The sequence below is a fragment of the Orycteropus afer genome, unplaced genomic scaffold, assembly GCF_000298275.1.
Source record: "Orycteropus afer afer isolate SDZICR_OR568_19922 unplaced genomic scaffold, OryAfe1.0 scaffold00089, whole genome shotgun sequence".
NCBI lineage: Eukaryota > Metazoa > Chordata > Mammalia > Tubulidentata > Orycteropodidae > Orycteropus > Orycteropus afer.
The window spans coordinates 2,495,450-2,516,620 of record NW_006921676.1 but is presented as its reverse complement, the minus strand read 5'-3'; the positions used below and the strand labels follow the sequence as shown (position 1 = coordinate 2,516,620).

General features: G+C 43.4%; 1 protein-coding gene across 1 annotated transcript in view; it reads right to left on the bottom strand.

Annotated features, from left to right (window-relative positions):
• SH3RF3 (SH3 domain containing ring finger 3) overlaps positions 1-21,171 on the bottom strand; it is a 643,685-nt gene that overhangs the window by 81,324 nt on the left and 541,190 nt on the right. The window contains exons 6-7 of the mRNA XM_007942370.1: positions 14,371-14,541; positions 6,855-7,108 (exon numbers count right to left, since the gene is read on the bottom strand). Coding sequence (XP_007940561.1) covers positions 6,855-7,108; positions 14,371-14,541 — 425 coding nt within the window. The remainder of the gene's footprint in view (positions 1-6,854; positions 7,109-14,370; positions 14,542-21,171) is intronic.

Genomic DNA, 21,171 nt, shown 5'->3' with positions numbered 1-21,171 from the left:
TAAATACCTAGGAGTCCCCCTCTTTGTCCTCCACGCTGACCCACTACTCCTGTTTTCAAATGCACCAGGCTTCTGCTGGCCTCAGTGCTTTTTACATGCTTTCATTCTGCCTGAAACCAAAGCTCAGTTCTAGCCCAGCTTGGGTCTTAAAGCACATTTTGCTTCCTCTGGGAAATTGTCATCTACACACTAGACTTCCCCTTCCATACTTTTTGTTCTAATCACACCAAGCTAAAAAACGTTATCCAAAATATAGAACATCATCTTTTTTTATCACCATGCCTTTGCATTGGCTACTCCCTCTGCCTACAACTCACTTCCTGCTTTATCAGCTCAGATAGTTCCTATTTGCCCTTCAAGACTCAAGGCATTATCGCATCTTACTGGGACTTTCCATAAGCCTGTTCCCCTATGTTCCTTTCCTTCTCCCTGCCCTCCCTCCTAACCTGAATGAGATGTCTCTCTTGTAGGTTTTATTAATACCCCCTATATATGCTCCCACCACAGCACTTTTCAAACTCTATTGAAGAAATTTGTTTCCTTGTCCTGAAGCAGAAATGAGGTCAGTCTAGCTCTTCTTTATATTTTCAAACCCTAGCTGAGTGTCTGGCACGTATTTAGCTCTCTTTCAGTGCTTTTTTTCCTGATGAACAAATGGCTGTGCTGGGATCTTAGCCCTGCTAAGCCCTGATATGAGGATGCGTGGAACACTGGACACTTTACAGGAAGGGCTCTTGGAAAAAGGAGTCACATTAATCAAGTAGAACAAATCATATTGGATACTATGGTCAATGTAATTAAGTCTTTGTCAAATTCCCTGACTTTGGCTTGAGATGAGCACATTGATGAAACTCTTCCCAACTGCCTGGGTTGGGGTCTGCAGAAATGGGTAATTGCTGCAGCGAACAATCCATTACTTACACTGTCAGCAGTGCTTTTTCTCTCTCTAAATGCGGAATGAAGTGGAAAATGCAGTGGGAACTCAGTGGCATTTAATTTACTGATATGACTCAGCAGGAGCCATTTTTTAACCTGGCCGTGACAGCAGGGGTGTGGGGACGGAGCTTTATGTTGGAATGCACTGGGGAAGACATTTTAACCATCCTGTGCCTGGCTTTTCCCATATGTAAAATTAAACTGATGGAAGAAAATAATTGTCAAACCATAGTGGTTACTATGGTGATTGATGACTGAGATACAATGTTGTAGACTCCCAGCCATGCCAATTCCTTTTGATACTGCTTGTTATTCCATAGAGGGAGGAATGACTGGCAGGGTTCAATTTTCTTGAGTTGGGAAATTTTCTAGCAAGGCCTGGCATGAAAAGGCTATTATGCTGGTTATTTTGCCCAGATAGCCAATGCTGTCATGCTATAATGTTTGTTCACAATGAGGGGCAGTGCTTTCCAACCTTTCTCATGTCATGGCACACACAGGAAATGTTTGTATGACACACTGGGGTGAATGAGTGAGAATGTTCATAACTAGAACATTGGCTTGGGACTTCAGCTGTCCTGGCTCCTTTCTGGCTGTTCCAGGAGCTAAAGAGCCCAGTATCTTGACACAGTTCTGACCCCGTCATGGCATATCAGTATGAATGCTCTGCTGTGGAGTCAATTGATCATGTACTCCTACAAATGGCAGCTTTTTTTTCTTTTTTGTTGCCATCGAATTGATTCTGACTCATGGTGACTTATGTGTGTCAAAGGAGAAGTCACTCGGTAGGGTTTCCTTGGCTATAATCTTTATGGAAGTAGATCGCTAGGCCTTTTTCCTGTGATGCCATTGGGTAGGTTAAAACCCCAACCTTTCAATTAGGAGTTGAGTATAAACTGTTGGTGGCCCCAACGATATTTTCTCTCACTAGAGGGTACCAATAAATACTATCAGATGAACTTTTAAACTTAAACATGACTGATTGGAAGGTAAAGGCTAGAGGTGAGGGGTTTGGTACCTGATAATATTGCTGGAGCATTCTCTTAGTACAGAGACAACAACCTTTTCCTCAGGGCTCCATAGGCTAAGGTTGCAAACAAACCACAAACAAATAAAGCACAAAGCAAAAAAACCCACAAACAAATAAAAACCCCACAACTCACTCTTGGCTAATTCAAGCAAAAAGGAAATGTATTAAAGAATATTAGGCACGTTATAGAAGCTCTGGGAGTCAGTCTTGGAGGCTGTGCAGCCAGGAACAATGCCAGAGCACCTGGAAGGCTTCCCATTGAAGATCTCCTCACTGCTCCTGGACACGGACACTGCACCTAATGACGGTACTGGGGACTGGGTGTCAGGGCGCCACGCTGCTGTCCCTGAAATTCTGGATGTTTCTCTACTATGCTCATCCCCCAAAAGGGATCCACATGGCACCTATTTCCTCAGGCTTTGTCTTCAGAATTGAAGCCTTCTGCAAGAGTATATAATTCCCTGAGTTAGGTCATGTGCCTGCATGTTAACTGTAACTCAAAAAACAAACAAACAAACAAACAAAACACTCACTGCCATCAAGTCGGATATGACTCATAGCAACCTCTCCTTGGATTTCTGAGGAGGTATCTACGGAAGTAGATTGCCCAACCTTCCTTCTGAGGAGTGGCTGGTGGGTTTGAACCACCAGCCTTCTGGTTAGCAGTTGAATGCCTTAGGCACTATGCCACCAGAGCTCCCATGTTAACTGTAAGGCAGGCTGAAAAAATAGGGTCTGCCTTCTACTATGGCCTGACGATTCACAATGTGGGAGGGACCCACACATAGAGATTTGTTCCAAGTCAGCTGGTGGCAAATACCCACTTCATGTCTCAATGCAACATGTCATCATCTTCTCTAGTAAACTATTCCTTTCTAGTATTTTCTAGGTCTGTGAATGCCATTGTTATTCTCCTTGACAATCAATCTGGAAACATGAAAAATGTATTTGATTCCTCATACTCCCTGAACAAGTATGTCCAGTCCACCTTCAAGTCATAACCATTCTTCTTCCTAATTATTTCTTTAATCTGTGCTAAGTTTTGCAACACTACTCACTTAATTCAGGCTCATCATTATTCTCACCTGGGCAAATCAATAACTTTCTAAGTGGTTCCTTTCGTTGGGTCCAGTTGGTCTCACATCACCTCTTTCTACGTAATGTACCATGGTGATATTTTGTAAAGTCTTATCCCCTTGCTTTAAGAGATAATGCATCCAAGCCATGGTATTTTCCATCACCTCATTTGCATGTGAAAGCTGGACAATGAATTTGGAAGACCAAAGAAGAGTTGATGCTTTTGAGTTATGGTGCTGGCAAAGAATACTGAAAGTACCATGGACTGCCAGAAAAACTAACAAATCTGTCCTGGAAGAAGTACAGCTGGAATGCTCCTTGGAAGCAAGAATGGTCAGACTTCATCTCATCTACTTTGGTTGTGTTGTCAGAAGGGACCATTTCCTGGAGAAGGATATCATGCTTGATAAAATGGAGGGTCAATGAAAAAGGGGAAAGCCCTCAACGAGATGGATTGAGGCAGTGGCTGCAACAATGGGCTCAAGTGTAGCAAGGACTGTGAGGCTGGCACAGTATTTTATTCTGTTGTACACACAGTAGATATGAGTCAGAGGTGACTTGATGGCACCTAACAACAATAACAACATTGCCCCTATAGAAGGAGCTCTGGTGAGGAAGTGGTTAAAGCACTCAGATGCTAACCAAAAGGGTGGCAGCTCAAACTCACTAGCCACTCTGCAGGAGAAAGATGAGGCAGTCTGCTTTTGTAAAGATTCACAGCCTTGGAAACACTATGGGGCAGTTCTACTCTGCCATATAAAGCTGCTGTGAGTTGGAATGGACTTGATAGCAGTGTCTTTTGTTGTTTTTTCTTCTTGTATTGTTTGTTTATTGACCCTATGAGAGAATTCACTCCCCTTATATCCTTTGGAAGGCGCACACAGTTAAGCCCTTGGCTGTTAACTGAAAGTCTGGCAGTTTGAACTCACCCAGTGGCACCAGGGAAGAAAAGTCCTGCCTATCTGCTTCTGCAAAGATTACAGACAAGATATCCCTGAGAGCAGTTCTACTCTGCAACACATGGGATTACCATGAGCTGGCACTGACCAAATGAATGGTACAAGATGACAACAACAATAGATCCTTTGGTACCTATTCAATTAACTATTTTTTCACTTGCATGCATTAGGTACTTCAGTAATATTTTCATTTTCAAACAGAATTACAAAAATAGATATGATTTACTGAACACATACTAAGTGCCATACTCTATTTTAGACACCTCAGATAATCCTCACGACAATACTAGGGGGTATGAATATCATTTGTATTCCCATTTTACAGAGGGGGAGACTGAGGCTACAGCAATAATGGCACCCACCTTGCCAGACAGATCAGCATTTGAACATAGGTTTGCCTATTGTCTAAGCTTATGCCCTTCAAACTGGCCTGGTTCATTCTGTCTTTACTGAATTATTTGCAGCCAATTGAATAAGAATGTGCTTCCTCATGCTTCTGTTAGTTTGAATATTCCTTTCCTTCCACTTCAAATGACTCCCTTACCTTTGTTCACTTGCCTGAGTGTTAATTATCACTTGCTGCTCATTCTGGCAATGAATTCTTCTATGGAGCATCTCCCTGCTCTTCTACCCTCTACCCAATCTGCCCCAGATTACATCTTCCCTCTACCAGTGCCCACAGCCCTCATAGCTGGACTATTGTTTCCTTGATGATCAATGAGCAACCTGAGAGCAGGGATGTTCTCTTGTTTTGTTGTACTCTGAGGACTAAGCAAATACAGGAGTAGGAGTAAAGTAGGCATGTTGACAGAAATAGGCCATACTATCAAAGTCTCTTGAAATAGTGTTTCTAGGGCTGCAGTAACAAAACATCACAAAGTGGGTGGCTATAAAGAACAGAAATTTCTTGTCTCACAGTTCTGGAGGTTCGAAGTCCAAATCAATTTATTAGCTAATGTTGAGTCCTTCTGCAGGTTCTGAGAGACGAAATGTTCCATGCCTCTCTCCTAGCTTTCAGTGGCTGCTGGCAAATGTTGCCATTATAGATCTGTTGGCTGCTTATAGATCTAGCTTCACTGACACCTTATTCCTGTGTGTGACTATGTTTCTGTGTCTATCTTCTTCTTTTATAAGATGCTAGTCATATAAGGTAAGTTAAGACCCACTCTACTCCACTATCACTTCATTATCTTTTTCTTTTTTGAAAGGCAGACTGCCACATGCAGTGCCTCATTAGGTATGTCTGGAGTCTTGGAAGTTTGACTACCTTATGTTCTCCTACAAATGGACCTTGAGAGCTTGTTTGGAGGTTCTACAGGGGAGTATAGCTATTCACATACCCTTGGCTGAAGGACAGCCCTCCTCTATCAGGGAAGGTTGTCCTCTTTAAATGACCATGCAACTTCAAGTAGGATTACATGGAGTGGTGAGGGAGGAAGGTGACACCCACCTTGCCAGTCAGATCAGCTGAATCAACTCTGGTGATCAATGGGGTGACAAATGTCACAGCCAGATCACACTCACATCATGACCTCATTATCTTAACTGTTATTTTTCAAAGAAAGATCCTATTTCCCCACTAAGGTCAGATTCACAGGTACAGGGGTCAAGACTTCAATATATTTTCTGGGGGATACAATTTAATCCATAACAAATAGTTAATATTAAATTTGGATTTTCCTGTAAGAGAAAAGCAATTCTTTCTATCCCATGTAAGCCTAAATTGGTCATTAGCATGGGTATGTGCAGGTCAGCTTCCCTGAAGAGTAAACAGTGGGTGAGTGGAATGATTAGCTTTGATAGGTAGACATTCACCCCCCTCTCTCATACTATCAGCCATGACTCTGGGAAAAAAAAAAAAAAAAAAACTCTGCTAAACTTAGTAGTGTCTTGACTTTTTACACATGAGATGCTGCTATCTGAAGTACTTTTGATGGGTCATCTTTTGGTTGGCTAGATTTTTAAAAATAGTGTGTTTTATGGCTCCAAAGAATTTATGTTCTTTTTCTCTTTTTAGAAGAAGAGAGGATTTCTGAGAGGATAGCATTGGGACGGGAAGGAAAATTCTGTCTCATTTAGTAGAAATTAAGAGTTGCATCCTTCTGTCTTGGGTTACTATTATGCACAGGGATAGGTTGTTCAGCTTTACAGTTTCTGAAGGTCCTTTGGTGTAGGTACCTGGAAACATCATGCAAGACAAGCTCCAGAAGTTCTTATTGTCTCAATACTAAGTTTCCAAACAAGATGTGTTTACCTTCTTTACGCCATAAAGATCCACTCCATGATTTCTTTTCATCTCACACTATCCTGGGCCAAACTGGTCCCTTCTTAAGTTGTGTCAGCCTGTCTATTGATAATGTGGGCATAAAGATGCAGGATCTAAGATAATCATCTCCTCCTACTCTGAGAGCACTTTAGAAAAGGAATATTCTGTATTTATATTTCTGTACAGCTCTCTGTCCTGTGAAATGCTGCCTTATTGGAAACTCTGAAGGGCGTGGCAAATGGAAGGTCAGTGTGGCCGACCAACAATTGCCTCATTGGTGGAGTCATCCCAAGGCACCAATGTTAATCTTATTTGTCCATGCAGTCCTATTGCTACAGGGAAATGTGTAAATATTTGTAAATTCTCTAATCTATCTCAGCTGCCAGGACGGGGTAATATGATAAGTCAAGCAAACTTTCTGGAGATCAGTAGAAGTTTATGATTATGATAAGCAAATACCACTTGCCACACCATAGATTGCCCGAGACCTGGGCCAAAAATGTTTCTCATGTGTGTCCCAAAGACCCTCACTCCCCTTGTCAAATTCTCTAGTAGAGAAGAGGCCCCTGAGAGTGAGGGTACACACCTGTTGGGATGGTACTCCGGGCTTGGCTGGCTGCTGGCTGGGCTGAGTGTCGCAGACAACTGCCCACTGGGGGAGAGGCTGCCTGGTGCTGGGCATGGGCCTGAGGTGTGGTGAGTGGAAGGGCAGGTCTGGTGGCAGTGGCTGGGCTGCTCAGACTTCCACCACCTGGATGGATGGTTGTAGTCATCCCTTTGGCCAGTGGAGACCCTCCAACTACATTATTCCGGGGTGGTCCAGCCCCTCCTATGGGAACCCTAAGGAAATAAAGCAGAATTAAGTCAGGCGAGACAATACAGATGAAATCATACAATACAGGCCACTAACAAAGGCCCACTATTACCTACTGGCTTTGGGAGATGGAAACAAAATAGTTGAGGGGACAAAGTCATAAAAACAATGCCAAAACAATTCTGACTATTGAACCATGTCCAGAGCTCAAGCTGAAAAGGGCACTCTTTATAAAACCTTCATGGGGGCCAACTTTCAATGTAAATGTTCAAGAAATAGCAAAACAACCCTATGCAACAGAGGAATAATCCCAAGTCAATCAAATATTTTGTACCAGAGCCTCTGCCTTAATTCATTCGAATAAACAGCTGTGTGTCCCCAAACACATTCAGAAAAAATGGATGACTGAATCATGTCCCACAAGGCTTTAAAACATCTGACCGTGTGGCAGGGGAAAACTATGGAAATAACAGCTGACTCCCTCTGGCCACAGCCGCCATTTTGTTTGTGCCGGCCTCTGACCAAAATTTCTGGGAAAGGGCACTGAAAACATGACATCTTTCTCAGGGATTTTAAAGCACTTGCAGTTTTATAACAGAAACAGATGTCCTTTCACCCTAAAGTTTCCAGTTTAGAGTGTCTAAATAATACAAAAGGAACATAGAAACTTTGGAAACAGGGATTTTAACCCTTTTAACATATCTACATGTACTTATACTAAAGCCATGCACTGGCTTTATAAGCTATTGCAGAGTCCAAGGGCTTGGCAGTTTTTGTAGGTTCAGTTCCAGGGGTTTCAGGAGACTTAGAATGTTTGGCATTTGTCCAAGAGGCCCCTGAAATCAGCAGCTGAGGAACCTCCCTTTCCTGTTCCTTCAGGTTCTCAATCATGATGAAATGGGTGGGAGAAAACAGAGCCTATCAGGCTCTTGCTTCTCCTGGGCCCGGGCCCTTGACATCATCTCCAGGTGTGGCTTGGTACCACTGGGCCATGACTTCAATCAAGGAAGAGGCCCCCAAATACCACATCAGGGCTTCTGAGTAATAGCTCTTGAAAGAAGGACCTCTGAGAAAAGGATCCAACCATCCACTGTCTAGAGACTCTGAGATTTCCTTTCTTTAGTCCTTACAGTAGTCTTGATATTAACCTCTGGCAAGTAACCCTATCAGAAAAGAAAAAAAAAAAACCCAGAATTTTTTTTTTTTTTTAATCACATTTGTCACTTATTGAACACACTTCCACCTTGGAAATAATTTTTTTTTAAAAAATGAAATAAAGTGGACTCACAAATTATGGGTCACTTTTTTTTTTTTGCAAGATTATATGGACAAGCCTGAACACAACAGATTCAGACACTCATCTGCTTCTAGTTTGGCAGCAGTAAATCCCTTTACACCTTCTCTAAGAGTGGTTTGGCAAAGGTGCCCACAGGCTTTTCTTTATTTCCTGAGTGCATGCTTTCACTGCTAGCAGCCAGTCACCAAGATCCTCCCCACTGCAGTTTTAAATGAACTCTGAATGTCCTCAAAGGTTGTACAGCTACCAAATCAACTCTAAACACTATATACTATAAGCCCTCTAAGAGCCCATCAATACTGCAGAGCATTTCAGAATGACTGGCAGTGAGCACAGTTAGTGTAAGTTCAGGGCTGAGTCTAAAGGACTGTGCCTGCCACCCATACATTTGACCATTGTTCTTCTTCTTCTTCTTTTTTTTTTTTTTTTTTTTAAGTTTTATTGTGATTTGGGTGAAAGTTTATAGAGCAAATTCACTTTCCATATGTTTTGTTGTTGTTATTTGCCTTCGAGTCGGCCCCAACTCATAGCGACCCCAACTCTTAGCGACCCCTCCTTGGGTTTCCGAGGCAGTATCACTATGGAAGTAGGATTGCCCAACCTTCCTTCCGAGGAGTGGCTGGGGGGTTTGAACCGCCAGCCTTCTGGTTAGCAGTCAAGTGCCTTAGGCACTATGCGCAGTTCACATATACTTTGTCTCATGACACTGACTACAATTTTCCACAATGCGACAGCTCTCTTCCCACTTCCTCTCCACAGTTACCTCTTTCCTGTATCCTTCCTTCCCATGTACTCCTGCCCCTCAAACCATCACCCTGTGCATACATAGCCCTTCTATTCTCCCATGATTGATCCCTCCAAGTAGTGTGTCTACCTAAAGTAAATGTTTAGCTCATATGCCTGTCTTTTGTTTGGCTGGAAGCCACAAGAGTGGGTTCAATGCCAGACCTGAAGAGCAGTTAGGGGTCATAGTCTCAGGGGTTCCAACAGGCTCTATCAGACCAGCAAATCTGGTCCCCCCCTTTTTTTATGATTTTGAGTTTTGTTCCACATTATTCTCCCACTCTATCCAGGATCTCCTATATAGATCCCCTCCAAGTGGTTGACAGTGGTAGCTGGGCACCATCTAGTTCTTCTGGTCTCATAGTCATATAGGCTGAGGATCATATGGTGTACCAGTCCCTTGGACTAATTATTTCCATGCGTCTTTAGTTTTCTTCATTCTTCTTTGCTCTGGATGAGGAGAGACCCATTGCTGCATCTTGATGTCTGCTTGCAAGCTTTTAAGATCCCAGTCACTACTCACCAAAGTAGGATTGGCCACTGTTCTTAAAAGGCAAACACTTTTTATCTGGATAACATAGGTAATTTTCCATAAGAACAGCAAGATCCTTGGATCAGAGAGGGTATAAATGTGCAGAACCACAGTCTATTTCTGTGACTAAAGACTGTGAAGCCTTTCTTTTCATGGTGAGCTATGGACTGGGTGGGGAAATCTGGGCCTCTGAGATACTGACCAAGGGGGCACCTGACAACTTTCTCCTAGTGACTAGAGTCACCACCCAGTGACCCTCACAGTACTGTAGTTACCAGGATGGATTCCCAACTGCAGATTCTCAACTGCAGATTTTGAAGTGATTTGAACTAAATGGTTCTCTATTGTTCTAAATATTTCCAGAGGTTAAAGATTGAGAGGTCTTGAGGGAAGTTAACAAGTGATGAGGCTCACAAACAATGATGGAGTGAGTTGACCTGGATTACCCAAAGCGGTTCAATTCTCATTAACTAGAGAATTTTCTCATTAAAAAAGTCCCAGAGGGTATGGAAAGACAGTTTCTGAAGCTAAATTCTTATCAAACCTACCAGATTTCATTTGGCAACTCAACCTGCATTTGTTTAGCACCTGGTATATGCAAATGATATGCAAAGGGATGTGGGGATTTAAAGCTGGAGATGGCTACCATGGTCATGGAGCTCACAAGCTAGTGGGGCCACTGCACACCTACACGGTGACCCTTGTCACAAGCAAAACTTGACAAGAGGACACTTATGATGATATGGAAGATCCCTGTTCCTAGTCTGTCTTAATCTAGAAATTCTGCTGAAACTTGTCCACCGTAAGTGACTGCTGGTATTTGAAATACTTGTGGCATTGCCTCCAGCATCACAGCAACACACAAGCTACCACAGTACAACACACTGACAGATGAGTAGTGGGATGTGGGAGAAAGAGCATCCAATCTGACTGGTGCAGGGAAGGGGTGATCAGGGAATGTTTTATAGAAGGAGTGGCCTTAGAATTGGAGTCTTGAAGAATATGTAGGGTTTAATTTTGTATTTGGAAGAAGTGGGAAGGTCTCTTAGATTTGGGGAAATGGATAGAGCAGCTTAAAGAAAAGCTCAAGTGATGAAAGGGCTTGGGATAAGCAGAGAATGGCAAGCAGTTCAATCTGGCTGGATTAAAGGGGCAGAGCACTGGAGTCAGATGCAGAGGATCCTGAATGTCACATAATGAAGCTGTATTTAAAATACAGTCATTATGTTTCTGAAGGTTTAGGGACATTCTAGGATAAAGGGAGGGAGCTCTGGTAGCATAGTGGCTAAGGCACTTGACTGCTCACCAGATGGCTGGCGGTTCAAACCCATCAGCCACTCCTCGGAAGGAAGGTTGGGCAATCCTACTTCCGTAGTGATACTGCCTTGGAAACCCAAGGAGGGGTCGCTATGAGTCAGGGCTGACTCGAAGGCACATAACAACAACAACAACAGGATAAAAGTAAAGGAAGAATGGAGTAGCAAAACTGGGAAACCTAGGACTTTGGGGAATCAGTTCATAGCCTAAAAGCTGATCAATTCCCTCCAAAGACTGACTATTCTGTTGTGATATATATGGGTAGAGAAGAATTCACCTTTCCTACAAAGGAGGAGTGAAATTTCCCCAGGTAGGACTGGGTATGGCTGCTGGGATCCAGAACAACCTGCTACTAAGGCTTGGGTTCTCCTTGAGGCAGTGAGCTAGGCATGGCAGACCCCATAATCTTAGGGAGTGACCCACATTATCCAGGAATGGCTACTTGAGGACATGCTGAGCAAGCTTGTTTCTAGGCCAGCGCTATGCCTATGAATGCTGGTGCTCGCTCCTTTCATAGCTGGGGAGCACAGCCAGGTGATCTTGGTCTTTGTAGGATGAAGGGTCACAGGTTAATGAGTATTTTAAGTATGAGGAGGTTCTGGAGCTAATCTTCACTGACAGAAACCCACCCTTGCCTTGCTGGGACAATTTTCACTGATTCAAGTGGCTGCCAGAGAGAAGGGAGAAGCCACTAGCTTTAAAGCTCCCACCCCTTGCCTCTGTTGTTGCTCAGCTGCATTGAACTACATAGGTGTTTGCCTCAAGGATGAGATGATTTGGAGAGGCTTTAAAAGTAAACAAACAAAGTTGTAGGCTAAAAGATATGGCCTATAAATACTGACATGGGAGATCAATACTAAAGATTTCCCTCTCTGAAATCTAGCAGTAGAAAATACACAGCTGGGGAAGTCATTCCCTACCTATAAATAAGCACCAAGAGACCTGTAGGGGAGACTCAACACACAAAGCAGATGTCCCTTAGCTTCACGCTCCTTGAGATTGAGGCATGGGGCATTTTTTGAAGTCCTTCTGCAGTCTGGTTCTTAAGCATTGCCCTGCTGAGGGTCACCTGAATGAAGTATGTTCAACCACCTCTTAATCCTTGTCCTTCTATACCTTTTTGGTCTGATGCCAGACTCCATTCACCCTAAAGGCCCCAACTGGGCACCATCTGGGAAGCATTGGCTAAAGAATGCTTTTAATAAATAAAACTATTTAAAGTAAATATTAAAACTTTCCATTTACCTTCTTTACCTTCTTATACAATTTCGAAAAGTGTGAATCAGTCTAATAATCAATGGAAGGTTTGAGGCATTATTTTTCTTCATAGACTCTTATTCCAAAGAAGGTAGAATCCCAAGGGCCATGTCTTTAATTATGTCTTGGAGTGTTACAAAGGGATGTTCCTGTAAGGGGCTCTGATGACTATAACTGACTGATAGGAAATCATGCAATGGTGCCCCTCCACTCAATGGAGAATTCCCAGACAACTCTGGATTGGTGAAATTTTAAAATAACTTTTAAAAAAAGTTTTATAAAGGTAATATAATAGAAACTTTGTAAAACACAGGAAAGTACAAGAAATACTGTTTTTTTTTTTTTTTTTAATTACCCATAATGTTACCATGCCATAAAAATTGTTAACTTTTGGTTATCCTTTGTCCTTTGCATATATAAGGAGCTCTACTGGTAGCATAGTGACTAAGGCATTTGACTGCTAACCAGAAGGCTGGCAGTTCAAACCCACCAGCCACTCCTTGGAAGGAAGGTTGGGCAATCTACTTCCATAGAGACACCGCCTCGGAAACCCAAGGAAGGGTCGCTATGAGTTGGATCCGACTCCACGGCAGTGAGTTTGGTTTTGGTTTGGTTTTAGTGGTATAGTGCCTAAGGCATCTGACTACTAACCAGAAGGTTGGTGGTTCAAACCCACCAGCCACTCCACGGAAGGAAGACTGGATAATCTACTTCTGTACAGATATTACTACCTCAGAAACCCAATAGGGGTCGCTAGGACTCAAAGTCGACTCGATGGCAGTGAGTTTTTTGTTTGTTTGTTTGTTTGCATATATACGTATGTGTTTTATGTATAACAGGTCTAGATGTGTTAATGCACACTCTTCTCTCTCTCTCTCTCTCACACACACACACACAGAGCTCTTATTATCTTTGGTAACTTTCTCACTTCGGATTAGTTAATGCTGCTTTCTGCTTCCTTAACTCCAATTCATTCTGTTCTCATTCTTCTCCCATAAGGAACTCTGGTGGTGTAGTGTGTAAGGTATTTGACTGCTAACCAAGGTTTGTGGTTCAAACCCACTAGCCATTCCTTCTCAAAGGAAGACTGGGCAATCTGCTTCTGTGAAGATTTACTGCCTCGGAAACCCAAAGGGGGTCGACTATCAGTCAGAATCGACTCTATGGCAGTGAGTTTTTTGAGTTTGAGGCAGCCAGTGTCTTCTGAGGCAAAACCAAGCAAAGCCAACTAAAATGGTAAAATTATTACCACAGATGCAAACCAAGGAACACTAAAGATTGCCAGGTCCACCAGAAGCTGGGAGAGAGGCTTGGTACAGTTTCTCTCTTACAGCCTCAGAAGGAATTAACATGGCCAATACGCTGATTTGGATATCTAGCCTCCAGAACTGTGAGACAATAAATTTTGGTTCTCATTAAAAAAAAAAAAAAAAAAAAAAGACTGTCTTCATTGAGAAAATGGGCTTATACCTTTTTCAACAGCATTGATATAAAAAATAATTGAGATAGTTAAAAAAAAACAACCCTATTTCCAAAATTTCCCTGTGCTTTCTAACCCTCAGGACCACAGAGTCTTTGTGAAACCTCAGAACTCATGTGAGCTGAATTCCATGGGCAGCAGTGTACTTTGCTGACCTCTAGATAGTCTCTGTTTTTTGATTATCCAGACCACAGCATAACCTTTCAAAAAGAAAAAAAAGAAAACAAACTCACTGCCATCAAGTTGATTCTGACTCATAGTCAACAGAGGTGGTAAATCTTTATGGAAGTAGATTTACCAGTCTTCCTTCCACAGAGTGACTGGTGGGTTTCAACCACCAACCTTCCAGCTAACAGTCAACTGCCTTAGGTGCTAAGCCACCAGATCTCCTTAGCATAACCTCTCCTTGGGTTTCCGAGGCAGTATCACTACAGAAGTAGGATTGCCCAACCTTCCTTCTGAGGAGTGGCTGGTGGGTTTGAACCGCCAGCCTTCTGGTGAGCAGTCAAGTGCCTTAGGCACTCTGCTACCAGAGCTCCTAGCATAAGCTCTAGGCAATAACAATCCCATTAAAGGAACTGTGGAGGAAACTTGCTACCTTCTAGGTGTGCTCAGCCCTCACCTGGAGACGGGTGTCACGTAGTTTCCAGGGAACACTCCTGAGACCCCAGTCCTCAGCGAAGTCCCCTTGAACCAGCCATCTTGACACTTCTCAATGACTCGATACATCTCGCCCTTGCGCAGCTCCAGCTCATCATTCTTCTGGGGCTTGTAGGCATAAAGCGCCAGGTACCTGTAGGTAGAACATTCACGGCCAAGGGTAAATGGATAAGTTCATAGGGCAGATGGAGGTGACAGGGTGGGCCCAGGCTGCTTGAATCACCTGGGGCACATTTGAGGGCTCATCGTTGGATGCACTCAACCTAAAAATAGTAGCTATTTTGTGATGTCTGTGGGGACTCTGTAGTTTAAAAAGAACTCGCACATACCTTATCTGACTTAATTTTCACAATACACCAAGTAGCTACATAAGAAGGAAGTGGGAAAGGAAGAATGTTCACTGGGTATCTGTGAGAGGCTGGGCTCTGGACAAGACGCTTTCACACATCAAAAGTCTGAGTGGTAGCTATAGCTATTGCCATTTCACACCTGAAGCATCAGATCGTGGGAGATAAACAACGTGCCCTCAGATTACATAGCAGGGAAGAGGCCGAGCTGGGACCTTTGCAGCCCAAAATGTTGAGCCTAGAACCAATGGTCACTCCACAACCCCAGGCTGGCTCTGGGAAGGCATTTTACAGATAGGAAACTAGGCTCAGTGAAGTTAAGCAATTCGCCCAAGGCCCCATAAACCCAACAAAACCAGTTCTGATGAGCTGATTCCGACCCATGTAGACCACATTTGCAGAGTAGTATTGTGTTTCTTAGAGTTGTCATGGCTACGACCCTTTGGAAGCAGATCACTGGCCTTTCTTCTGAGGTGTGTCTTGGGTGAATAAGAACTGCCAACCTTTTGTTTAGTACTGAGTACTTAAACATGTGCACCACCCAGGGACAGGGCCCTATAGTATGTGTCAGAATTGGATCCCTGGGGGCCAGGTATTGGATCCCATAATTTTTCCCTACTCTTCCATACTACCTAAATTCTGTTGCTCTGGGCAAGAGAAACCAAATATGCACTAACCAAGCATTTTTAGACTGGTTTTTCCTCATTTAGTTTAATGCAGGGCTTGGCTTACCTGCCTGACATAAATCCAACAAATATGAATTTGAAGAAATTTTAGAAGCCTTTTTAAAAGAGAAGACCATCTAGTTAGGGAATTCTTGGTCATATTCTGCTTTGAAATATGTGTGCTATGACTAATTCATTAAAATCTTACTTTTAAATCTTATTTGCAGACAAGGAAAGACCAAATTATGAAATGCAGTGAAAAAAATTCTGATCTAGGGTTAGAAATCGTGCTACTCACTCAGCCCATGACCCCAAAGAAGCCACCTTTCCTCGTAGGCTTCCCTCATGTGAAATACGCAGCCATACTTCCCAGGTACTTTTGAGGACTAGGTAATACTTGCAAAAGTGCGTTGCTTCTTTTGAGGTTGGGGTACGGCTGGTTTTGAACTAAAGGAGAGAAATGCATCAGATAACTACATCTGTTCACAAAATCTAGCCAGGAAAGTGGGTGGAGGCTTAAGTTCAATAAAAGATCAAAGATGAATTTTAAAGAAGTGTCATTTACCAGATATCACAATAAGCAAGTATCAGATTGCCCAATAAACAAGGTAAGTGTGGGCTTACTTGTGCTTACGTCCACTACAGATTAGTAAGTAAGCACAAGTAAACTCATACTTACCTTGCTTGTTGGGTAATCTGCCCTTGTCTCAAACCAGTATGGGTTTACTTGAGGTATGTTTACAGTCCCTCTAGGAGCCATGGGCTCCCAAGAGCTCATGTGGGCAGCAGGTCTCTGAAGGTCTGACAAAGTTCACAGACTTGCCAGAGCTCCCTCCTGACTCAGAAACAGGAAATGGTTCACTAGAGTTCAATTGAGAAGAAAGGAGGCCTCCTGGATTGGACAGAGTCCCTAGGTAGGACAAACAATTATCATGTGCTGTTAAACAAAATGTGGGTGGTTTGAGTCCACCCAGAGATGCTTCCGAAAAAAGGTCTGGTGATTCACTTCTGCAAGATCAGCCACTGAAAATCCGATGTAGCACAGTTCTAGTCTGACACACAGGAGGTGGTCATGAGTAGGAATTCACTTGACAGTAACTGGTTTCGGGGCCTGAAAGGTCTAGTAGGGAATATTCTGGAACAGAATTAGAGTCCTGTAGAGACTAAAGATTTCTTGGCTTCAAAATAAAATAAAATGAAATCTGCCACCACTTTCCAACTTCCTAATGCTATGCACCCCAAGTACATTTTGCTTTCATTCAAGTATAATCTTATTTATTTCCTTTGTTTACAGTTCCCCCTCCCCTTACCTCTTCCCTCAGGGACACCCTGGAGGATGAAAGAGTGACTTAAGTCTTTATTTCTTTCCTTGTTTGAAAAGATAAATACTGAAAATTAGGAATGATTCCTGGGCTTCCTGGAAGATAAACAAAGCCATCACCAGAGAGGACGCCTCCTCACTTTTCATGGGCATAAATATTCACATTTCCTGACGATATTCCCAGGTAACAAATAATGCAGAACCCAAGGTATAATCATTCTGTTTTCACATTTGCTGACTCTTACTGAGCTTTTTGATGGCAGCAGAGGAATTACTATAAACAGAAAAGTCACTGGAAAACTACATTTACACCACAAAAGCCTTTATGCAGGGGACTGCCTCACAGGGAAGGAGGAGGAGGGCTCAGACACATCTCACAGCTAAGGCAAAGAAGAATATAAAAAGAAGCAGCAAAGAAAAAAAGATGGCTGTAATGGGGGGAGACTTGTGAACCAATAAAAATGATGCACAGCTTTTCATGCCTGTTCTCAAGGAAATATAATTGAAGCATAAATCCTGTTTAAGTTTGTCTCATTCCGTCTCTTTATGATGTCAGAACCATCTTCCTGATTCTATGGCCAGTAAATAAACAGTGGTAATGAGCAGAATACCAAGCAAGTGTTATGGTTCCTCGGGGTGTGCTTAGGTCGATGGGCAAGTGCGTGTGACACCAGACCTAATCAAATAATAATATTGCATTAGTCACCAGATGGGAGAAACCATTGTGCATGGCCTTTGTTCTGTGTGTATAATCAGGTAGCAACATGGAGGTCTCGTCAGCTGCCTGATGGGAAACAGAAGGCCCAGAACATGCCCAAATACGTGAAACAAAAACCCACTGCTGTCAAGTCAATTCCAACTCATGGTAACCCAATGTACTGCAGAGTAGAACTGCTCCACAGGGTTTTCTTGGCTGTCATATCTACAGAAGTAGATCACCAAGGCTTCTGGGTGGGTTCCAACTGCCACCTTTTAGTTAGTAACACAACAAAATACAACACACTGCCATCGAGTTGGATCCGACCTGGAGCAATCCCTCCTTTGGGTTTCCGAGGCCATATATCTACGGAAGTAGATTGCCAAACCTTCCTTCCAAGTGCTGGTATGTTTGAACCCCAGCCTTCTGGTTAGCTGTCAAATGCCTTAGCCACTAGGCTACCAGAGTTCCTTTTAGTTAGTAGTCAAGCTCAAACCGTTTGTGCCACCAAGGGGCTTATGTTAAACAAAACATGCCTGATATGAGGGTTCTGTTCCATTCACCACTGGGCCCTGCCCAGAGCCTGATGGATATAGAGAGGAGGTGCTGGCTACAAGCTGTGCATGACCTCCATCACCAGCCCTGTGCAACCAAGGAGCTTATCCTTTTCCAGCCAAAGCAGATCCCAGAACTAGTCTGTCAGGTTTCTGGGGGAATTTTACTCATGGACTTCCAGAAGGAGACCGAGATTCTGTAGGCCTTGTCCTGGGCTGTTTCGTACTGAATCAGGGCCTGTGTGGCCTTGGCCCATTCCACTTTCTGTCTTTTCCATCTGGGGTTAATGCTGCATGTCATAATTAAACATTTTCATGGGAAACACGGGGCCACTGGGGCCATCATGCTTTGGTGTCCCAGAGAAACTGAGGGTTTCCTCTGTTTGATCCCAGCCCTGGCAAAAGTGCTAAGCCTTGTCCATATATCGCCTGCAGAGTGTCATGTACATATGGGCTTCAGATCACAAAGTATTTTAATAAGGAAAACATTATATTTCATTGAAATCATATGCAGAGCATTTCATCCTCTCCAAGTCTCTCTGTTTTTGTTTCACTGCTAGCTTTGCTTTATTGAAGAGGTCTTTTCCAAATGGTGCCTTTCACACATAGAAGTTCCAAGAGGAAGGGGCTGACTGCATCACGGAGGGTATTGCCATGGTTGGACACCACATGGAGAGTTTACAGTCCCTTCTCTTCCTTTCTCAGCTCCTCTCCACTCCTCACCACACTTCTGTGAGATCTGTGGGATTTTGAACAGCTATGTCATGTTGTGACACAAACATCCTGTCTTTCAGCAGCAATCCTGCAAAAGGCATCTGACTGTGAACCTGAAGTTAAGTGTCCATCTCAACTGCTGAATGGAGGGAAAAAACAGGGCTCTACTGCTGGAAACCAGAGCTTTAGGAGACATTTAGCTTTATGGTGTAAGGAGCTCAGAGGAAGGGAACTACATGGATGTCTTCTGGTTAAGGGGACCCAGCCAATCCCGGCTCAGGGAAGCTTTCCTCCAAGGTGTTCTCTGAATATATCAAACACGCTCCTGCCTCAGGATCTTTGCACTTACTGTATCTGGACCTTTCATCTCTCATTGCTCCCCCACCCCACTAGACTGTACCCTCCATGACAGCAGAGATTTTTGTGTTTTCTTCTGTTCCTGTAAGTGTCTGACACACAGTAGGTTCTCAAGAAATATTTGTTTAAAGAAGAATAAAACAGGGGCTCTGGCTTTAAGGCCAAGGTTAAGACTGCTGAGGGAAAAGGTGGGTGGGTGTGCATGGATACATGTATGTTTACATTTGTGTGTGTGCATGCATGGGAAACCATTTCATATCATCTCTTGTTCTGCCATCTGACCTGGAATATAAAAATTATAGCACAGCAAATAGGTTTTGGTTTTACTCATTTAGGAGGTCAGTATCAAGAGTTGGGATGATGAAAGGAAGACATGGAAGAGGGAAGGCATAGAGAAATGCTCACAGGAAGGATAAAAGAAAAGGCAGAGAGAACAGGGTGTGGGGTGAGGGGGACACCTATATCTCCAAAGAAAGGGAAGAAATCAGAAGGAGAGGGAGGGTCTGAAACAAGAGCAAGGAGGGCAGAGAAAGATGGGCATCCAACCTGAGTGGGCTTGGTGGAATATAGAGACATAAGGAATAAGGTAGAGAGGGTGGCACAGTGGGGAGGAAGGAAGTGAAACAACCTAAGGCACAAGGGAAGGATGAGGTAAGTCACAGAGGGGAGGAGAAACCTAGAGGTAGCAAAACATCTTTCAACAATGATGCCAGACTGGGTTTTCCTAGCCACTGAAAATGTCTATGAGGACTCTAACAAGGGCAGAGTGGGTGGCCGGGAAAAGTCCGCCTCTGCTCCCTTCTCTGATACTTTCAGTGCTAGAAGCCAAAGTGACCAGGCCCAGGGACATCTTCTGGGGTGGGACTGGGAGTGAGTGCCAAAACTATGAATAAAGGAATGGCATAGTGCCTAAGGGAGCTCTGGTAGTGTAGTGCCTAAGGCACTTGACTGCTAACCAGAAGGCTGGCAGTTCAAACCCACCAGCCACTCCTAGGAAGGAAGGTTGGGCAATCTATTTCTGTACTGATATTGCCTCAGCAACCCAAGGAGGGGTCACTATGAGTCGTTCCACTCCAAGGCGCATAACAACAACAACAACAACAACATAGTGCCTAAGGCATTTGACTGCTAATCAGAAGGCAGGTGGTTCACGCCCACCAGCCACTCCTCAGAAGGAAGATTGGGCAATCTACTTCCATAGAGATACTGCTTGGAAACCCAAGGAGGGGTTGCTATGAGTTGGGATCAACTCAATGGCAGTGGGTTTGTTTTACTTTTTCCTCTGCATCACACACTCCTTCCGGCTGCAGGAGTGCTTGTTCTCCTAGTCTCCTGGCCACACAATGAGCTGTACCTGCCAGAGACAGGACTGATTCTCAGGGGATGAAATGTGTAAGGAATATGTTGGTTAACTGCCTCCGAAGAATGAACCACATCTGCCCACACCTGGGCTTAGTGAGAGCTATCAATTAATATCTAACTTACACAGCTGCCCAACTTGCACTCCAGATTTTAAAAATAAAGCAAGTGTTAGCAATTTTGATAAATGCCCAACAAACCATTTGAATGGTGTGACCTTCATGTTTGTGAACCTAAGGGAGTAGCCATTAAATGATTGATAGTTAATTATCTCTTGTGAAGCCTCTATTACCTTTCATGCAACATTTTAGGAACCTTTGTCATTCACTGGCCAAGGGCTCTGAATTTACTTCTTAATGTATGAGGAAGTTTCAATCCTTCCCTGTCAAAATGCTTCCCACTAAACAAAATGCATAGAGAGCATAAAGTCATCTTGATTAAAATCTTTAAGTCAAAAAGAATTCTTTTGAAAATCCATTTTTATTTAAGATAAACACTGACATGATTCCCAGTGGATAAGAAAAGCAGAATGGACAACCAAGTGGCATAGTGCCTAAGGCACCTGATTGCTAACCAGAAGGCTGGTGGTTCAAACCCAACAGTTACTCCTTGGAAGGAAGATTGGGCAATCTACTTCCACAGAGATTGTTCTTCTTGTTGTTATGTGCCGTCGAGTCAAACCCGACTCATAGTGACCCCTCCTTGGGTTTCTGAGGCAGTATCACTACGGAAGTAGGATTGCCCAACCT